At 39.5% G+C, this 20,867-nt stretch overlaps 1 protein-coding gene across 1 annotated transcript; it reads left to right on the top strand.

Moving 5' to 3' along the window:
- The first annotated feature begins 4,434 nt into the window (after nt 1-4,434).
- Nucleotides 4,435-17,670, top strand: SPATA4 (spermatogenesis associated 4). Its single transcript, XM_004775559.3, is given in 7 exon segments — nt 4,435-4,679; nt 5,512-5,641; nt 6,008-6,126; nt 6,237-6,457; nt 13,639-13,755; nt 17,437-17,469; nt 17,472-17,670. Coding segments are annotated over 7 exon segments (909 nt in total). The 5' UTR covers nt 4,435-4,461; the 3' UTR covers nt 17,543-17,670.
- Nucleotides 17,671-20,867: the final 3,197 nt, after the last annotated feature.

Here is a 20,867-nt window from a genome sequence, read left to right as displayed (position 1 = left end):
TTAGTATTTGATTTTCTAATTGAAGGTAATGGAGAATAAGATTCAATTGCTCTAATTTTTTTCCTCTCCAGTTTTCAAATCATTGTATAATGGGCATTAGGTGTAAAGTAGTGCACATTGAAATAGACACCTCAAAGGTCTTTTAATCCAAATCTTATTATATGTGCATATGTGCACATACATGCATGAAGATCCAAGGACAAAATTCTACAAAGGCAAAGACCAAGCCAAACCAAACTATTGGACTTGAGATTAAAGAAATGCAGTGAAATGAACATTGTAGCAAGTGTTAGACAGTGATCGGGGGCAGATCACTCAGGGCCTTCCTAAGGAAATTCACAATAGGAAGATCAAAAAACAAACTTGCTTCTCCTTGAACTCATCTTGCCTCCCTGCCTTTGCAAATGCTGTTCCCTCTGCCTGGAAGGCAACCTAACTCCTTCTGCTACTTTGTATTGCCTCTTCCCACTATTCATTAGCTAAAATACTACTCTTCAGTTGCACTAAGAATGCTGTTTTTCTCGTTCAACAAAATATTTATATCAAATAAAACTCTCTGAAGTTTCTCCTAACGGGTGATAAGTCAAAGACAACCACTGACTTGGATGGCTGTTTGGCTTCTGTGAACCTGGGTGGCTCTTACTGCGGGACTGTGGTTATTGTACACTTCATTCAGGCAGGAACACCAATTAGAGCTGCTTTGCTATTTGAAGGGTCTTTACTGGAATAAATCGCCCCAGTCCCTAGCAACTGTGACGCTGTTCCTGACCTGGAACTTCCCCCCTCTATAATAATCTGTGAGAATGACCAAAATTAGTTTGCTTTAATTTAGCAGGAGCAATAGTGCATGCTCAGGATCTTGCCTCAGTCAAGTCTCTTGTTCTCTGTCACAAGATCATCCGAGTTTCGGGGAGTCTGAACATCCCATGGAACATCCCATCAGCCCATTGTGTTGATGATCTCACCCTCGGGATCTGAGGAACAGGGAGTAGCACATTCCTCCGATGACTTGGTCAGAGGCAGCTCAGCGAGCGGTGGAGGGAAACATCACCCCACCTATGAAGCGGGGTATCACTCAGCATCCCCTCAGGAAGGCAGCTGGAACTATGCACATGAAACACGAATTTAATATAAGGGAGGGTTAAACAGATGCTGACCAACTAAACTAAACTAAACTAAAATTAAAATGGGACCATCATGGTGTGGGAAACAAAGGCAAAAGAAAAATAATTAAATTTCCTGACTACTTCCAGCCCACTAACAAGTCACCAAAACAGGCAGAGTGACTTTCCTCTGGGGACTCAACTACCTTGATGTTGACACTTTGCTAGGGGCAAGAGGCAAGCCTAGCTTGACTTCCCCTTCCCCTACCCCAGGACCCTGTAAGCCTACTTTAACATATAAAAATTCCTTTGGAAATGTCCTTTACTTGTAAATCCCCCAAGATATTTGCTGGCAATCATCCCCAAAGCATATAACCCACCAATATACATCTGAAAGGTCTCATGATGAGGGTTTTATGAGACAGTAATAAATGACCTTTCCCCAACAATAGCTAGCCCCCTCAAGGTCCTGGAAACCTTGCTTCTAAAATTCCTTAGAGACTTTCATTATCCATAACCCCCTCCCAACTTGAAAGTATCTAAAGAGCCAGTCCTCATGACCCCATTGCCAGGACCTCTCTGCCCACAGGTCCCGTCCCCGCGCTTTAATAAAATCATCTTTTTGCACCAAAGATTTTAGCCCTCGGCTTCGAAACTAATGCCTTTCCTACGTCAGTCAAACTAACAGAAATAGATGATTCAGGAAGCAATTGCCACTGCTAGAACAGATTTAAGAAATTAGGGTTATAAGAGCCTAGAACTTGGAGGGAAAGTTCCATAGAATGACTCTTGAAAGGGGACAGTAACTACGGGGCTGGTGTCGACTCTTCCAGAGCTCAGAAGGGCCCTCCGGGAGTAAAATCCCTGTCTCTGGAAGGAGGGTCACTTCTCAGCGCTTGCTAAACATCTGAGGGAGTATGATGAAATCTGCTCCAGGAGAGCTAAAAAAAAAAAAAAAAAAAAAGGTTGGAGAGTGGAACCAGCTGTCACTGCCAGGTTAAGCTTTGTTGCTGCGGTGACACCCTGAAGAAAGGCCCACAGAGGGGGAAACAGCAAAGCCGGTTCCCTTCTCGCCTTCTCTTCCCGTCCGGGCCTCTCTCTAGCTCCCCCTATTGTCACAATTTAATAAAACTTTTAGCAAAGGAGAAATCACACTGTGGCATTCCCACAAGCTAAATACAGAACGGTGTGTCTGAAACAGAGATGTGTCTGACTAACGAGTGGCATCTTTATTACAGGAAAGGTCTGACTCTTAGCAACACTGCTCAATTGGGCTCTAATCTCCCTCCTTAGCCGTTACTACCTGAATATTGCCTTAGAATTTATGCCAAAGCCTAGGCACTTTCTCTAACCCGAATGATGAGTTATTTCCCCAAACTCATTGAAAGACTCTCAAATCTCAGATGATATCATCTGTGTTTTTGCGCACAGCAATCATTGTGTGGAACTTCCCCGTCGCCCTCATCCCACAGATTCCCTGTCTTAGAAATAGTAATTTACACTTGTTCTAGGCTCTTTGCATGTTGTTCATTTAATCCTTAACACAACCCTCTGAGGTACACGCTATTTATTTTCTTCTTTTACAAATAAAAATGGTTATATAATTTGCCTGAAGTCACATCACTAATAAAAAGTAGACCTGGACCTCCAAAACCTCTGTCATAAATAATCTAAGATACTGCCTTACAAGATCCAAATCTAAGGTCACTTTCTCCAAAAGGACTCCTAGAGTCCCTCAGGCCAAATTGTTTGCTTCCTCCCTGATACTAACATATTTTTATCGTGGCAGAGCTTTCCAGTGTACATGATCTTTTTACTGATATTTATATCTGTGTACCTTCTATAAATAATCCAGCACACAGCTGTTTAATGGAACCTCCCGCAATGACAGGGTAGCTGCACTCTACAACACAGCCACTGGCCACATGTTGGTATTAAACAGTTGAAATGTAGCCAGTGTTACTCATCTTATTTTATTTAAATTTATATCTAAATCGCCACAGGCGGCTCGTGGCTACAGTATTGGATCATGAAGATCTAATGCATAACATAGCACAGAAGGGCTCCTCAAAAAAAAAAAAAAAATTTCACTGAATGAATGAACCTTAAAGGAAAACTTCATTGGGAAAGAAGAAAACACTTTCTTATTTTTTTTTTTAAGATTTTTATTTATTTGAGAGAGAGAGAACGAGCATGAAAGGGGCAAGGGGCAGAGGGAGGAGCCGGCTCCCTGATGAGCAGAGGGCCTGATGTGGGACTTGATCCTGGGACTCCAGGATCATGACCTGAGCTGAAGGCAGTTGCTCAACCAACTGAGCCACCCAGGTGCTCCTTTCTTATTTTTTTTTAAACCATATACAGATTCATTAATAAATGTGTTTATGAGTAAACATTCAGCAAAATATCATAGACTTCCACTACCAAGATCTAACCCATATTTTATCTTGTATAATAATACTATATTATAAATAATATAATATTTTATATATTATATTATTATATATAATATAATATATAATAATAATATAATAATACATATCAATATGCCACATTAAGTGACTTTTTATTTTTTGCAAAAACTTTAAAGGATTTTAATCTGTTATATAAATATTTAATTTATAACTGATGATGTTGGCTCTGCAATCATTTTTCTTTTTTTTATGCATTGTTCACTGATAAATCCCAGATGACTAGGTCAGTGCCTGGCACATACTAGGGACTCAAATAATTGCTGAAAGAAAGAATCATATATACGAGGGCATCTTTGTGAAATGTGAAAACTTACAAATTATTTTTTAATAATTTTGATTATGTAATTTTTATGAATGTCATAACTAAGGAAGCATGTTAAATCTGTAAACGTTAGACATCGTTCATTTTAATTCCAAAAACTTTTTCTTTGGCGTTTTGGAGCAAATACCTTATCACTGACAATTTCTGAACAAAAACCGACCGGCTTTTCACATCCTCCTCAAAATGCTTGACTGAAAATAGGTCTTTTTCACGCCTATCTTGTGGGCTGAAACCACAATGTTTAAAAAAAGTAAATTCATAAGGGCAATCAAGGGGTTTGTGTGGTAGTTCCAAGTTGGTTAGAAGTGAGTCTAACCACAGCCAAAATTGAAAGCGTCCACCCAATGAGGCCAGGGATCATGTTCCCCATTCCCAAGCGTTAGCTCCCCAAACTGGGGGACCCCCTTGGCCCCCGCCTACCCCACTGAAGCCCCGCCCACCCACAGTCCCCGCCCCACAGCACCGAGGCCCCGCCCCACCCCCAAGTTCCCTCGGCCTCGCTGAGGCTCCGCCCCCGCAGGCCCCGCCCCGCCGCGGGTGCTGCCATAGCAACTCAGAAAGCGACATGGCTGCCGCCGGCCTGGGACGAGGGTTTTTGATACAGCCGGCGGCAGCCCTGCCCAAGTCACCGTCATTTTCGCTACAGCCAGCTGCTCCCACCCGAGGGAAGCCTCAGAAATGTCTGGTCTATCCTCATCCACCGAAGAGCTCCCGCCTGTCTCGGTCGGTTCTGCGCTGGCTGCAGGGCCTGGATCTCACTTTCTTCCCCAGGAACGTCAACAGGTGCAGGAGCGAGCCGCCTACACTGGCCTGAGCATCCCGGGGACCCACGGACGACCCCCTTGCCCCTCCTGCCCCGCCGCCGCTCAGGGGCCGCCCCACTCAGCTTGCCTGCTCCGCCCAGTCTAGGTTTCCGAGCCAGACCCCTGCCGGCGCAGCGCACACCCGCACAAATACACCCGCTGCTCTGGGGAGCGGGTCTACACCACACACGAGGACGCATCCTCCCATTTACCCGTTCAGTCAATCATCACAGTTCAGACTTGGGCTAATGTAGAGCGCCTCGGTGTCCACAAAAACATTTCAACAGTCAAGCCTCTTTCTTTAGAGACGCTGGACATCAACTAACACCCGAGGGGATCAGTTTCCCCTCCGGATGGCGTCTGTCTCCTTCAGTCAGCCACCCCACACCTAACAGGCAGCTCATATCTGCTCTGGGAATGCGAACTAACTAACACAAACGGGAAGACGATCACATTTTTTGCAGTCAAGGACTCTGGTTTACTAATTTCAATATTTCTTAATAAAGACGTGCCTGAGATTTTCAATGTGCCTAGGAATCACCTAGGGATCTTGTTAAAAGGCAGATTCAATACAGACTAACAGTATGGGTTCATAAAAAGGACGCCAAAGCCTCTGGTGTGTATCTAACCTTATCAAAACTCTATTCCATAGCAAATCTTCCCCAGAGCACTGATCCAAAAATGTAATTTTATAAGTTATTTCCCATCAGTATGGAATATTCATTTAATCGGTGTTAATTGATTATAAAATACTACAACTGTTTAAGTAACTACATTTTATTTCATTTCCTTAATGCTATCTTATGGATCAGGGATTTTTCAAATGGTTTCCTGATTGCAGAAATATTCACTATATATTATCCCTGGGACCTTAAATTGTCATCCTTTGAAAATGGAACTTCTTTGAAAATAAAGTTGAATAACTGGGCACTGTTGGAGCAGGTAAGTTCGCAGTCACTCGCACTTTGTTAAGAATTTTGTGTCTTTAAAGGTGTGCTCCTGACCTCTCAGATTCTACAATGTGTGGGTGTGGTTGTGTGTTGGAGTTGGCTGCTCATCTCTCTGTAATTAAAAATAATGTTATTAAAGTTTGTCAAGTGTCACTTATGAAACTGAGCATACTCATTTCAAATTGGAATGGAACAGAATAATTGGTTTTCTTGCTGAAGAGTAATAATTTTTAATAATTAACATGTTAAACACAAAAAATTAGTTAAGAGACAAAAGGGGGATTAAAGTGAATTCATTGTAATTGGAGATTTGTATAGAACTTCTGATAATGAAAATACTTTCTTTCTACTATTAAAGTTCCTGGCAAGAAAAAAATTTAAATTATCTAAAGAGCTAATCCATGGAACAATTCATTGCAAAGCTGGAGTACCTGAAATCCTGATCCAAGAGATTTATACCTTGTTAACACATCGAGAGTAAGTCATTTGGAATTTTTCTAGCAATACAGTTTAAGATGAAAATTTGATAATATCAGTCTCGTTACGAAAATGTGGCTTGTCAACAGTTCTTCATTTTTTGTTTCCAGAATTAAAAGCATCCAGGACGACCTCGTAAATTTCACGGACTATAGTTACCAGATGCATTTGCCCCTGGTTCCTCGGTCTACAGCTTCAAAGTCAATTAAAAATAACATCAGGTTATCCGAAATGATAAGCAATCCCAACATACTCAGCAATGAACTGAAAGTAGAGTTCCTCTTGCTTTTACAAATGTTGCAAAGAAAATTGAGCAGAAAATTGAATCCAAGTAAGTTTTCCTTGGAAATAGTTGAGTTCTTCTCAACTTAATGAAGCTATACTTGAGTACAGATGAAAGAAAAGCTGGTTGTTGTCTGTCTCATTTCCACTTTTGCTGTCGCTGGCTTAAAGGGAAAATAGCTACCTTATGCTAGCAGTGGAATGATTTATTATCATTGGAGTGGTTTATGTAATTTTTCTTTTTTTTAAGATTTTATTTATTTGACAGGGATCACAAGTAGGCAGAGAGGCAGGCAGAGAGAGAAGGGGGAAGCAGGCTCCCTGCTGAGCAGAGAACCCAATGCCGGGCTGATCCCAGGACCCTGAGATCATGACCTGAGCCAAAGGCAGAGGCTTTAACCTACTGAGCCACCCAGGCGCCCCTATGTAATAATTTTTCTAATGCAAGCATAGCTTAACCTAGTATATTAATACTTTGAAGAAAAATGTTAGTGAAAGTGTTCACATAAAATTTTGTGGGAAATAAGTTCATATAGTGTCTTGAAATAATAATTTTATTATTATAAAATTAGTTACTAAAGAAGATGAGAATATTTAAGACTTCATCAGGATATAAGTACTACAGGAAAAGCCTGACTACCATGATTCACTCTAGATGCTCTTTATCATATGGTCAGTGTTATGCTTTCTGTAGTAGCTTCCATGCGTAGATTGGGTAGGGTAAGGCAAGGCAGATTGGGGTAATCCTCGGCAACCTTCCACAGGTATCACTGAAATATTCTCAAAGCATCCAGAGCATTTGCCATCAGAGTCCCAATAGATGGCAAGTAAACTTTATCTTTCTCTCTCTCTCTCTTTCTTTTCTAACACCACTCGTGTCCCGGAAGTCCTGGAATTTTTTAGTCCTTGATTCCAGCATGTAGTGACTTCATTGTGACCGTGGCATCCAAACCATTAAGGAATAAGGTAGCTGTAGTCATTAGGATTCCTCTCTTTTGAACCCCAATTTTCTGAAGAGCCATTTTCTCTCTAGTCCCTGGAAGGAAAGAAGAGCAGTAGCTTTCACTTCACCTTAACTGTGAGTTGGGTATATTGCATTTCGTTCTCCGTTACTTTGTTCATCTGCCATTGCCTGTCATTTTTTGTTTCTCTTCCTTGATTTGCTCTCACTTCTGGTTCCACTCATGAATTTGTAAGTAGAGAAAGAATTGAGGTTATTAATCCTGTTGTGGAATTTTATGTTCATATTCTTGTGTATGTCTCTTAAACATTGAAATTTTGCTGTGACTTTCATCCTATATGCATGCATATAATGTGTATGTACAATTTAAAGACGACAATGGTTAAACATTTCTGTATCCCTCCTTTATGCTCTATGACGTGACACGTTATCAATACCTTCACATTCTGCCGGTGTCCTTCTGACTGGATTCTCCATAGTTCCCTCTGAGAGTGACCACTGTTGTGTCACCTTTGTTTATAATATCCTTGATGTTAAAAAAAAAAACAAAAAACAGTTCATGTACACAATTTATGTTCTTCTTAATTTCATTCATGTTTATTTCTTAATTTAGATTGTACCCATCTTTGTAGTAGGCAGAATGGGGTTCCCATTCTTGTTCATGCCCGAGGACCCGGCACCTGTGAATATGTAGCATAACAGGGCAAAAGAGGCTTTGCAGAAGCTGCAGACCTTGAAGTAGGGAGTTAATGCTGGGTTACTCAGTGGGTCCACTCTAATCCCAGGAGCACTTAAAAGCAGAGATCTTTCTCCAAGTGGAATTGAGCGATGAGGCAGAAGAGGAAATAGGAGTGATCTGAAGTGTGAGAGGGCTTCAACCTTCTCTTGTTGCTGGAGCCATGCAGAGACCACAGGAAGGTAGGGGCGTGGCCTCAACGAGTGAAGAACAACCTCGGGGACAGCCAGCAACCAGATAGCGACTTTGAATCTCAAGATGAGAGGAATCACATTCTGCCAAAAACCCGAATAAGCATGAGAGAGGATTCATCCCCAGGGCTTCCAGAAGGAATGCCGCCCTGCCAACACCTTGACTTCAGCCCGGTGAGACTCTAAAAAGGAGCTCTCAGATTTCTATACTCTGAGATAAAAATGGCTGTTGTTTGTAAGTCACCAAATTTATGGAAATTTGTTACGGCAGAAATGAAAAATACAAACTTCATGGTTAATACTGTTGGCATCATGGGGTTATAAAAAAAAAAATTCTCCTATAATTTAAATTTCCTGAAGTTTATTTAGCTTTTCCCTTTTCTTTTTTTTAAATTTTCAATTCCAGTAAAGTTAGCATACAGTGTTGTCTTCGTTTCAGGTGTACAATATAGTCATTCAACACCTCCACGTGTCGCCCAGTGCTCATCACAAGTGCACACCTTCATCCCCATCACCTACTGCGCCCATCCCCCCCATCCACCTGCCTCTGGTAACCTTGAGTTTGTTCTCCAGAGTTAACAGTCTGTTTATTGGTTTGCTGCTCCATTTTTTCCTTTGCTCATTTGTTTTGTTTCTCAAAGTCCACATGTGAGGGAAATCATACAGTATTTGTCTTTCCCTGATTTATTTGGCTTGGCATTGTACTCTCTAGCTCCATCTACATTGTTGTAAATGGCAAGATTTCATTCATTTCTACGGTTGAGTAAAATTCCATTATTTACGTACACACACATACTACCTCTTCTTTATTCATTTATCAATGGACACCTGGGCTGCTTCCATAGTTTAGCTAGAGTAAATAATGCTGCAATAAACACAGAAGTATATTAATCTCTTTGAATTAGTGTTTTTGTATTCTTCTGGTAAATACACAATAGCATGATTACTGGATTGTTGGGTGGTTCTGTTTTTAAGGAAGCTCCATATTGTTTTCCGCAGTGGCTGCATGAGTTTGATTTCCCACCGACAGGCATTGAGGGTGTCTTTTTCTCCACATGGTCACCAACACTTCTTTCTTGTGTTGTTGATTTTAGTGATTCTGACAGGTGTGAAGTGGTATCTCATTGTAATTTTGATTTGCATTTCCCTAATGATGAGTGATGTTGAGCATCTTTTCGTGTATCTGTTGACCATCTGGATGTCTTCTTTGAAGAAATGTCTGTTTATGTCTTCTGCCTATTTTTAAATTGGATTTTTTTTGGGGGTGTTGGGTTGTATAAGTTCTTTATATTTTTTGGATACTGACCATTTATCACATATGTCATTTGCAAATATCTTCTCCCATTCCACAGATTGCCTTTTAGTTTTATTGATTGTTTCCTTCACTGTGCAGAAACTTTTTATTTTTATGCAGTCCCAATAGTTTATTTTTATTTCCCTTGCCTCAGGAGACATATCTATAAAATTGTTGCTATATTAGCCTTTCACTTTTAAGATTTTTTTCAACTTTATTGAGTTATAATTGACAAATAGAAAGTATATATATTTAAGGTATACAACTTCATGTTTTGATGTACATATACTTGTATAATCACTTCAATCAAACATATCCATCATCTCACATGATTGTCATTTTTTTTGTTTCTTTGTTTTCTTCTTTTTTCTTTGTTTCCTTCTTTTTTCTTTTTCTCTTTGTTTGCTTGGTATGGTGAGTATGCTTAGGATCAACACTTTAGGACATTTCAAGTACACGATACACTATTAACTGTACTCACTATGCTGTATATTTGACCTGCAGAATTTACCCATCTTGCATACCTTTGACCAGCTTCTCCCCAGGTCCCCTCCCCCCCAATTCCTGGATGTTACCATTCTACTCTCTGCTCCTATGACTCTATTTTTGAGTCCACCTAGAAGTGAAATCATGCAGTATTTGCTTTTCCATGTTTGGCTTATTTCGTTTAGCATAAAGGCTGATTAATATTCCATTTTGTGTGTGTGTGTGTGTGTCTGTATACACATTCATACCGCGTTTTCTTTATACATTCATGCATTTTGGACATTTCCATATCTTTGGCTACTATGAATAATGTTGCAATGAACATGGTACAGATACCTCTCTGAAATACTGATTTCATTTCCTTTGGATATATACCCAAAAATGGTATTGTTGGATCATACAGTATTTCTATTTTTAATTTTGGGTCTTCATACTATTTTCCATAATGGCTGTACAAATTTACATTCTGCCAACAGTGTAGAAGGGTTCTCTTTTCTTCTAATTCTCACCAACACTTTTTATATTTTGTATTTTTTGATAATAGTGATTCTAACAGGTGTATGATGATATGTTACTGTGGTTTTGACTGCATCTCCCTGATTACTGATCATGATTAGTGATGTTGAGTACCTCTTTAAATATCTGTTGGCCATTTGTATATCTTGTTTTTTAAAAGACTGTATTTTTTAAAAAGATTTTATTTATTTATTTGACAGAGATCATAAGTAGGCAGAAGCAGGCAGAGCGTGGGTGTGGGGGTGAAGCAGGCTCCCCGCCAAGCAGAGAGCCGGATGCGGGGCTTGATTCCAGGACCCTGGGATCATGACCCGAGCTGAAGGTAGAAGCTTTAACCCACTGAGCCACCCAGGTGCCCCAAAAGAATGTATTTTTTAAGTACGATCTACACTCAACATGGGGCTCAAACTCATAACCCCAAGATCGGGAGTCACACACTCCACTAACCAAGACAGGCAGTGCTCCTGTATTCCTTATTTTGAGAAATGTCTACTCAGGTCCTTTACCCAGTTTTTAGTTGGGTTATTTGTTTTGTCCACTATTGAATTTTATGAGTCCTTATATGTTTTGGATATTACATTTTACATAGTTATACATTACAAATTATAAAACATTGATGAAGAAAATAAAAGAAGAGAGATAAATGGAAAGACATCCCATGTTCATGGATTAGAAGAATTAATCTTGTTAAAATGTCTATACTACCAAATCGATCTATAGATTCAAAGCAAGCTTGCAAAATTTCAATGGTAGTCTTTACAGAAATAGAAAAAACAATCCTGAATTCCTATGGAAACAAAAAAGAACCCAAAAAGCCAAAAGCAATTTGAGAAAGAAGAACAAAGCTGGAGGCATCATGCTTCCTGATTTCACACTGTAATACAAAGCTATAGTAATTAAAATAGTAAGATACTAACATAAAAACATATGGACCAATGAAACAAAATGGCAAGTCCAGAAATACATCCATGCATTTACAGACACTTGATCTTCAATAAGGATGCCAAGAACACACAATGGGGAAAAGATAATCTCAACAAATCATGCTGAGAAAATTGGATATGCACTTGTAGGAAGAATGAGGTTGGACCCTTACCTCACACCCCAGCACAAGACCAGAACAGGTCTTAAACACAAGATCCGAAGCCATAAAACAACTAGAAGAGTACACAGGAAAAAACTTGCTTAACACTGGCATTGGCGATGATTTTTTGGAGATGACATCTGAAGCACAAGAAACAAAAGCAAAACAAACATGGGATTCTATCAAAAAGGCTTTCACATAAAAAAGAAAACAAGAGTGAAAAAGGAACCTATAAAATGAAAAAAAAAATGTTTGCGAAGCATAGATCTGGTAAGGGGTTAGTTAGTCTCTTAAGATCTGAATTTGTCTGCAAATGAAATGGAGAACAAGTTCTGTTGCAGACCATTTCTTGAACAATCTTGTTCTTTTCTCACTGGTTCATAACACCCTCATGTCTCAAATGTTTCCGGTTTCTTTATATATATATGGCCTGTTTCTGGTCACTTGCTGGTCTTGTCTACCCCTGTGCGACTGCAACACCACAGTCTTAGTTACTATTGCTTTACAGTAAGTGCTGACACTTGCTAAAGCAAGTCTTGCAATTCATCTTTGAAGTGTTCTGTTGCATGGATCTTTGTTATTTCATTGACTGTGACTTTAAATGTTATGAATTCAGTAGAACTGCCTACTGTTACATTTGCATTCACATCTATCATATTATTTCATGGTCTTTGCTTTCTTTTTCTGTTACTTGTTTTTGTCTCACCTGTCTTTTCTTTCAGATTAAATTTTTTTTAAAGACTCCCCCCACACCTGATCCCTACTAATTTGTTAAATTTTAAATTTCTACTCTTTTTAGTGCCGCCCTAAACATTTTTACATGTAAATTTATCCTAATCTGAAATTAATATCTTTACTTTCTCTAAGGACCCTAAAACACTATGACACTCATGGCTCCTGGCCAGCCCCCTACCACTCTTCAGCATTTTATTTGTCAAGTTATTTTTTTAATACGACAAATCAGATACAATTATTCTTTATACCTAACATTTGCTTACCTTTAGTCGATCTCACCATTTTTGCTTCTCATTGGCTCTAGTTGGGATTTCTAGAGCAAAGCACAACTATTTACTTTTCTCTTTGAATGTCCCTCTTTGTGCAAAGCTAACCTCTATCTCTCTTGTCTTTCTCTGACCAATTTCTCTTTAGCTATGGACCACTTCAACCCTTCAGATTCTTGAACAATATTCTATTCTCACAAGTCTTGATTTTTGAGACTCCTGATTTTAAGCTCAAAGTAATTAACTATGATAATTATAGGTCTGAGAATGTTACTGACCAGAGCTGTATAGAGCACCAACAGGGTCTGACTGATGAGTAGAAATTACCTTAGACTCTTCTTCAAGCCTCAGTGAAGGCTGAGGGCTACAGAGGAGGGGTAAGTGATCTTTAGAAGCACAGGGAAATTAATGCCCAAGTGTGATAGTTATGGATTTAATGAGAAATGTAGGAAACATAGAAGTAGTTTTAAGTCACTCTTTTTATAGTATAAACAGTTTTGAAAAATGAAATAAATCCTGTATGATTTTGTTATATGAAATATAAAAATATCATCTCACCTGTTATGACAGAAGTCAATACAGTGTTCTCTTTTTAGGGTGCTGTATGGGAGGGATAAGCAGAGGATTTGTACTAATAATACACCCCAGGTGTATTCATTCCAAAAATTTGATAGACTGCAAACACATGATTTGACCACTTTTCTGTATACATATTATTAAAAAAAACTTATTAAGAAGCCAATAGGAAAACAAATATATTGTCTTTAAAGCAACTATTTTGTGGCTCATAGGTGTGGACAATGTGGGGAAAGGTCTAATAACCTCCCTCTCCACACCACTCTTAGGACGATGATCAAAGAGGCGTCTAAAGAATTTGCCCAATTTGTAAACTGTGGTGTCTTATTTTGGCCATGGCTGTAGTGAATTTCTAACCAAGAGTTTCTGTACTCATATTTTCTAGAATGGTTTGAGGTCAAGCCAACAGTGGGAGAACTTACTCTCAGTCGTCTTCCTCCCCAAGTCTCTGGGTGCAAGCACAAGGCCATGATTTCGAGGGAAGGCGTTGCTCCTGTTTTACGTGAGTTGTTATTTTTAACTTGTAACCAATTAAATGACGGTTTCTACTTTGTTCCTTTACATTTCAAAAAGTAGTTAAAACGTCGGTCTAGGCCTTCAGTCTACCACTGTGCGTAGGGTTGCTAGGCTGCTATGCTTTTGATGGATGGGAGGGCCCCGGGGTCTGCTAAGCACCATCATTTCTGCTATGATTTCTGAGAGACAGGTGAGTCTGGAACAGGCAGGGCTCATCAGCAGAGCTCAAAGCTCAGTTCTCTAGCAGGGGTGACGGATCGTCTCAAGGCAGCAAAGGACACATGCATGCCTTAATTTCCCCAGCGGTTGTATCATGAGAAGCCACTTGTTTAAACTCTGGTAGTTCAGAAAGCATTGACAGCATGGCAAACCACTGCCCACAGGCCCAAGTCAGTATCCTGCCTGTTTTTACACAGCCTGCAAGTTAAGGATGGCTTTCACATTCTTCTGTGGCTGAAAAAAAAAATACCAAAAGAAAAGTGATATTTCCTGACACAAGAACATTATATAAAATTCAAATTTCCACGTCCATAAATAACGTTGTATTGGAAGCTGGCCACGCCTGTTCTTTATGCCTTGTCTGCGGCACATTTCGCCCAACAGCAGAGCCAAGTCACAGCCCAGACACGGGCTGGCATTGCCCACAAAGAAGTTTCTAGACTTAGCGAATACAGAAAGACAGAACCAATACAACTAATAACTCTGGGGACATGTTGAGGACATATATTTATTAAAAATTATTCAGTTTAGTTGGTGGGAATGCAAGCTGGTGCAACCTCTCTGGAAAACAGCATGGAGGTTCCTCAAAATGTTGAAAATAGAACTGCCCTATGACCCAGCAATTGCACTATTGGGCATTTACCCTAAAGATACAAACGTAGTGATCCAAAGGGGCACGTGTATTCGAATGTTTATAGCAGCAATGTCCACAATAGCCAAACTATGGAAAGAACCTAGATGTCCATCAACAGATGAATGGATCAAGAAGATGTGGTATATATACACAATGGAATACTATGCAGCCATCAAAAGAAATGAAATCTTGCCATTTGCGACAACATGGATGGAACTAGAGCGTATCATGCTTAGCGAAATAAGTCAGGCGGAGAAAGACAACTATCATATGATCTCCCTGATATGAGGAAGTGGTGTTGCAACATGGGGGCTCAAGTGGGTACGAGAAGAATAAATGAAAGAAGATGGGATTGGGAGGGAGACAAACCATAAGTGACTCTTAATCTCACAAAACAAACTGAGGGTTGCTGGGGGGAGGGGGTTTGGGAGAAGGGGGTGGTATTATGGACATTGGGGAGGGTATGTGCTTTGGTGAGTGCTGTGAAGTGTGTAAACCTGGTGATTCACAGACCTGTACCACTGGGGATAAAAATACATGTTTATAAAAAATAAAAAATTATATTAAAAAAAATTATTCAGTTTATCTGAAATTCAGATTTAACTAAGGGTCCATCTTTTATCTGACAAAACCTACCACGAAGTCTGAAATACTGGCTGTCAGGCCTTTGATGGAAGATATTTGGGGACATCTGCTACAGGGGATGCTTTCTACCATGCTAAGGGATTTCATGGAGAAAAAAAGGTCTTTATTTACATAAGGTCTGGAAAAGCATGTCAACAGATTCCTTCCTTTCAACTTAGGATTTCACAGAGCCTTTTATATGCTAATGTCATTGTAAATATTAAAGAGCAGAGGTGCCAAATCGAGTGTTTTCCAAGCTCTATTTGATCACATGTCACTCTCTAGCTAACGGCCCGCTAGAGCTACTGTTTCTCGGGGCGCATTTAACTTCTAGACATTAGGCCAGGCCCTGAAAACCTCCAACTCCTCACATGCCCGAGGCATGGAACTCAGCACGACAGAACCCAACAGAGTGAGTTAATGATGTTTCTATGAAAAAAAAAAAAAATGTATCCATAGTTTCACCCTCAGATTCTGGGCCCACAGCCTCTCCTTCACCCTGTCTCAACCTCCTGCCCATAGGGAGGCCTGCAGTGGAAGCCCCGGCAGGCTGAGGCCCAGTCGGTGTGGGGTCGGGGGGGTAGCCTGCACGGGGCGCTTTGGGTTCACTTGCTCGTGAACCCCTCCAGCTGCTTGGACCTGAGTGGGGCTGGGGAAGCACAGGACCACTTGCTTGAGACCTGCAGAGAAATGGCAGGACAGAGTTGCAGCAGGGCTTCCTTCCAGTGTGAGAAACAGATGCAAAGGGTCCGTATTTGAGAAAATGATGCCTCCTGGGACTTGAATTGCTAAAGAGCATTCCTCATTTCTGTTCTCTTTTCAGAAAAACTTCAAGGTCACATAGGACTTTTTGGAACAATAATGCTATCATTATTTCAGATCAGAACCCCCTAGTAGAGTGGACTCTTGCTTTTACAATTTGAATCATGTCTGAGCCGCTATGAATAACTTCTCCCCCATTTTATGCTCTGTGCTCTCTTTTTCTGAGTCCCTCTCACTTCGGTGGTCTTTTTCTATCCTTTTAAACTAGATGATGGGCCTATGGGGGTTTTCAGGGCAGATCAGGATGAGAAGAAACGGGCTTTTGTCTTTTTACGTCTCTCAGTCCTATTCCAGATACCTGGATTCTCTTAATCTAGGCAGAACGGAAAGTAATGAGCAAATCGAACAGACTTTGGTAATTATACGGATGAGAGCTGTTTTGCTCAACTTTATTTTCTTCCCAAATTCGTTCAAGGGATTCCATTTGTTTCTTTTTTACATTTAAATTCAATTAGCCAGCATATAGTACATCGTTCGTTTTTGGAGTGGTGTTCAGTGGTTCACTAGTTGCATAGAACACCCAGTTCCCCCCACATCACGTGCCCCCCTTCATGCCCATCATTCCCCTCTCCTGTGGGCTACCCCGTCTCCCCACTCTCCTCCTTTTCAGTTGTTTCTCAGAAAAGAGTAGGGTGGTAAGCTCAGGTCAGCGCACAGAATTTGAAAGTCGGTGGAAGGAGAAGCAGAACTAGACCACAGGAACTGGGCCCCACTTTACCGTCGCAGATTGTGTGCACACGACACTGAAACCACAGGCCATACATCTGAGAAGCTTCTAATGATCTGAGAGGTGGTGAAAATTGTTAGATTGGTCATTGCTTTTTTTGTTTTGTTTTGTTTTGTTTAACACTTAAATTCTTCCATGTGTTTTCCTAAACCTCACATCTAGCAAATATGAGACCAGTGAGGGGTTGAGGGGGGCAGATTTCTTAGGTGTCACTGGCTCCTCTCGTTCAAACTGAGTCTGAGCAGCTTGGAGGCTTCAGCGCCAAGTTCCAGAAACTCAACGATGAACTCCGTGCGTCTGCCAAACCTCGGCACTGTGAAAATCATGGCACCATTGCCTCAGCTGCTTTCAGAAGCAATGTCCAAAAATAACAGGCATATTCGGTGTCAGATACACCCAAATCAGCCCTGGCTATTTTAGGCGTGGCTCATGACTTTTGGAAGTGGGTGACATTCAGATTTTTTAATTTATGGCTACTCTCACGCATGCTTTAAATATTCTGTTTACCAGGCATTTGGACGAACCTGCGCTCAGCCTGCTGCCCAGCATTCTGCATGTGTCACGTGTTAGAAACACTGATCGTTGTGCAAATATCTAATAACCACAAACTGATTTTAATGTTGTTTATTTAAATATTCCAGGAAATACAGGTGCTGGTGGCAATCCACTTAAGAAACGTGTGTGAAGCAAGCTGGAAGATGTTCTTTTGAATCTGCCAGGAAATCTATCAGAAACGAGGAAAAGTAAGCTTGAGAAGTACCCATCTAATGACGCTGAAGAAGCGATGCCACCATCTCCTGCCACACTAAGGGGATAGAATTACCTAGTCTTGGATACATTAGTAAATTAAAGTGGTATCTCATCCACAATTGGGCTGAAGAACATGCGTTTTCAATTCAACAACCATTTATTAAACACCCGTGTGGTTACTGTTAAAAATACAAAATCAAATAACACAGAATGAGCAAGAATAATTTTAAAGGTACAGTTTAACATAATTCACCATGACGAGTAAGTCATTTCTCATAAATCCTGTAGGAATGGTGAGTCTACTTTGTAATACATTTTCCTCATTAGAAATGAAAAGAGCTACTACTTTGCCTGATATATATTCACACATCACGTGCATTTATAAGCGGCTTCATCCTGAATGGTGCTTATTACACACCGGCCCGCAGAGAACCTTGTTCACCCTCATAAATAGCCTGGCCTGAAACATTTTTAAAAAATAGGTGTCCCTTTTGATAGTGAGTGGTGGGAAAGGAAAATTGTGCTTCACCAGGAATTTGGTTCTGGTGTTTAGCAAATCATCCAGGTCAATTAAACATTTCCTACTGGTTGCTTCCACTCCCCATAATTTCAGTAGAAGGAAACCAAAGAGAGCTGCTATCTTGAAAGAGCAATGATATTGCATACATTCTTATAATTTTATATTCACATGCAGACATTATTTTTCTTCAATGGGAATTATTCATGCCTTTATGCTATCTCATTAACAGTCTCCTTGGCGACTTCCAACAGGAGTGTTTCGAATGCAGAATCCCATGACGTGCCTGTAAATTTCCAGCTAAACTCTTGTCAGTGGTTCTGCATTTCCGAAGGCTTGGCTTTATTAGAATTTCTATCTCCAGAGACTTCCCAGTTTAATTTCACATTTTGGGGCAGGTGATATTTAGTAAAAGGAAGTAAAGAGAGCCCCAATGAAATAGGATTACTTCTTGGGAGCGTGTTTAGAAACCAGTTTTATCTGAGGTAAAGGGTACACTTTAAATGCATATCTTACCAGCTATAGGTTATTTATCTGTGAATCTTGCGTTCTAATGGGACAAATCTAAAGTAGAAGATTAGGAGAATAACTTTCAACCCATAAAATATAAGGGTTATAGGAACAAGTCTTCTGAACCTTGGCAGGGGAAAAGATCCAGAGAGAAGGATTAGATTTGGATAAACAGTCATTTTAAAAGTTTCTTTTTTCTTCTCTTGACCATATGTTCAATCTCCTGAAAAAGCTAATCACTCATGGCCTAACTATGATAAGTTCCCAGGACTCCTGCAGGGCCTTTGGAGAGCTGTGGAAAGATGAGGTTGTCTTACAAGTTTCACTTCAGAGTGCGTGAGAACATGAAGGTAGCAGGCAAAGGCAAAGCGGCAGCTTCAAGAGCTTCCTGAAGAGGAGTTGTACTGAGAGGCCAACACTACCGGCATATCTGAGGAAGGCCATTTGCTTCACCAGGGATCTGTGGCAGAAGGAAGCAAGGAGCTTTTCTAGGAGCTAGAGCGCCTCCTCTAGGAGTTTCCAATCCACAGAACCCTTATCACGAACGGAAGGCTCTGGATACACTGTTAGTATTCATTAGTTTAGGGTTTATTGTAGTCAGTTTTTCTTGGGGAATCCTCCTGACAGTCCAAAGTGATTTTTCTAGGCTTCCAAGTAAGGCAGTCACTTACTTGATAGCTCAAGCCCTTTACATCTCTGATGACTCAGACCCAGCCTTTATGGAGAAACAGTGTTCTCTCGGGGCTGCTTTGGAGGACAATACTGATGCTCATCTTAGCAGCTAACTCTGTCATGTCTGGTTTTAATGCGGTATTTATTGAAATTCATACCTATATACGTAAAAATCTAGATAACTACAGGCCATATTAAGCACAGTCCTAAGGTATTTAAATTTAGCATAAAAGTTCTTTCATCAGTTAATTTAGGAATAAATGTTTCAAAGATATGGCACAATAAAAACTTAGTAAGAGTTGACAATGAAGATATCTTCTGTATGACTGCTACACTAAATAAGAAACGCTAAATTTTATAAACAATTGGTGAGGCTTTGCTCTATTCAGAATGCCTCTTGACTTAACACTGAAAAAGTGTCAATGTTCCTATTAAAAGGACACAAAATAAAAGTCATTGCTTTACTGCGATGATATTCCTGAACACCTCTGGCTGATTTCATGGAAATATAGACAATAAATATATATAAATTTTGATTGACATGAAAATCACATTTTCACAAGATATAACTCATTTTGATGTTGCAACTGTGTTAACCATCCGGTAATTTTTATAGGCAAAATATTTTTCCAGTGTTATTAAAACCATTGTCTAATGAGACTTCTTTCATAAAAGCATAATTAAACTTGGAAAATAATTTATACACATCAGTAATATAGACATCTTCTAGTAGTAAAATAAGTTCATATTATTTGGGTTTCATGCATACGAAATTTAACAATAGAAAACCTTTTATAAATTTAAAAAATCGCTTTGTTTTTCATATTAAGGCACAAGAGATGCAAACTGACATGGTCAAATGACACAGTTCTATGAGGAATTCATAGTTATAATTGGTAATAAGGTATAGAACACTGTAGAAGTCAAAATAACAGATTTGTACTCGAATCAATCCAATTTAGATTTTAGACACAAATTGGGTTACTCTATTGTCTTCATGTGCTAAAGAGTTATATGAATTTTTCAGTTTATACATAAAATATTTTCCTGCATTCATTTAAAATGAAGAAGGAAACAATCATTTATATATGTATAACTTACAGTCAGTGGATCTTTTAAAGCAGTTAAAGCACAAAATATAGGCTTCTTAATCTATTTTAAGACAAAAATAAAGAGAATTATAGTGGGAGTTCAACTGCTATATATGAATGAAAAGATTTTACTACATACATGCTAATGAAAAATCTGCCTCATCTAAAAAATTCTGAGTTATGCCTATCACTAAGGATTTTAAAAATTTCATACTTTTGATGCACTGCATACATTCTCTTCTGTAATGTTCATTAAATTTTTTTATAAAATAGAATTTAGGCCTGTAACATCTTTTTGACAGTTAGAGCTGATCAATGCAATAGATATATACATAATATATATTGTTTTCTGTGTTAAGAATCTTGCTAAAGAAAATTTTAAATGCAACAAGTTTAAAGATAATAAAAACCACAATTATTCTAATTATAGAAACTCACTCTTTAGTAAGACAAAAACATCTATATTATAAATTCTGTAAAACAGTCTGAGTATCAAAGTACCGTTCTTCCCAGTAATGCATTAATTTCATAG

The sequence above is a fragment of the Mustela putorius genome, unplaced genomic scaffold, assembly GCF_011764305.1.
Source record: "Mustela putorius furo isolate JIRA1106 unplaced genomic scaffold, ASM1176430v1.1 tig00003932_pilon_pilon_pilon:0A:0A, whole genome shotgun sequence".
Taxonomy (NCBI): Eukaryota; Metazoa; Chordata; class Mammalia; order Carnivora; family Mustelidae; genus Mustela; species Mustela putorius.
This window is presented reverse-complemented; position numbering and strand designations above follow the sequence as displayed.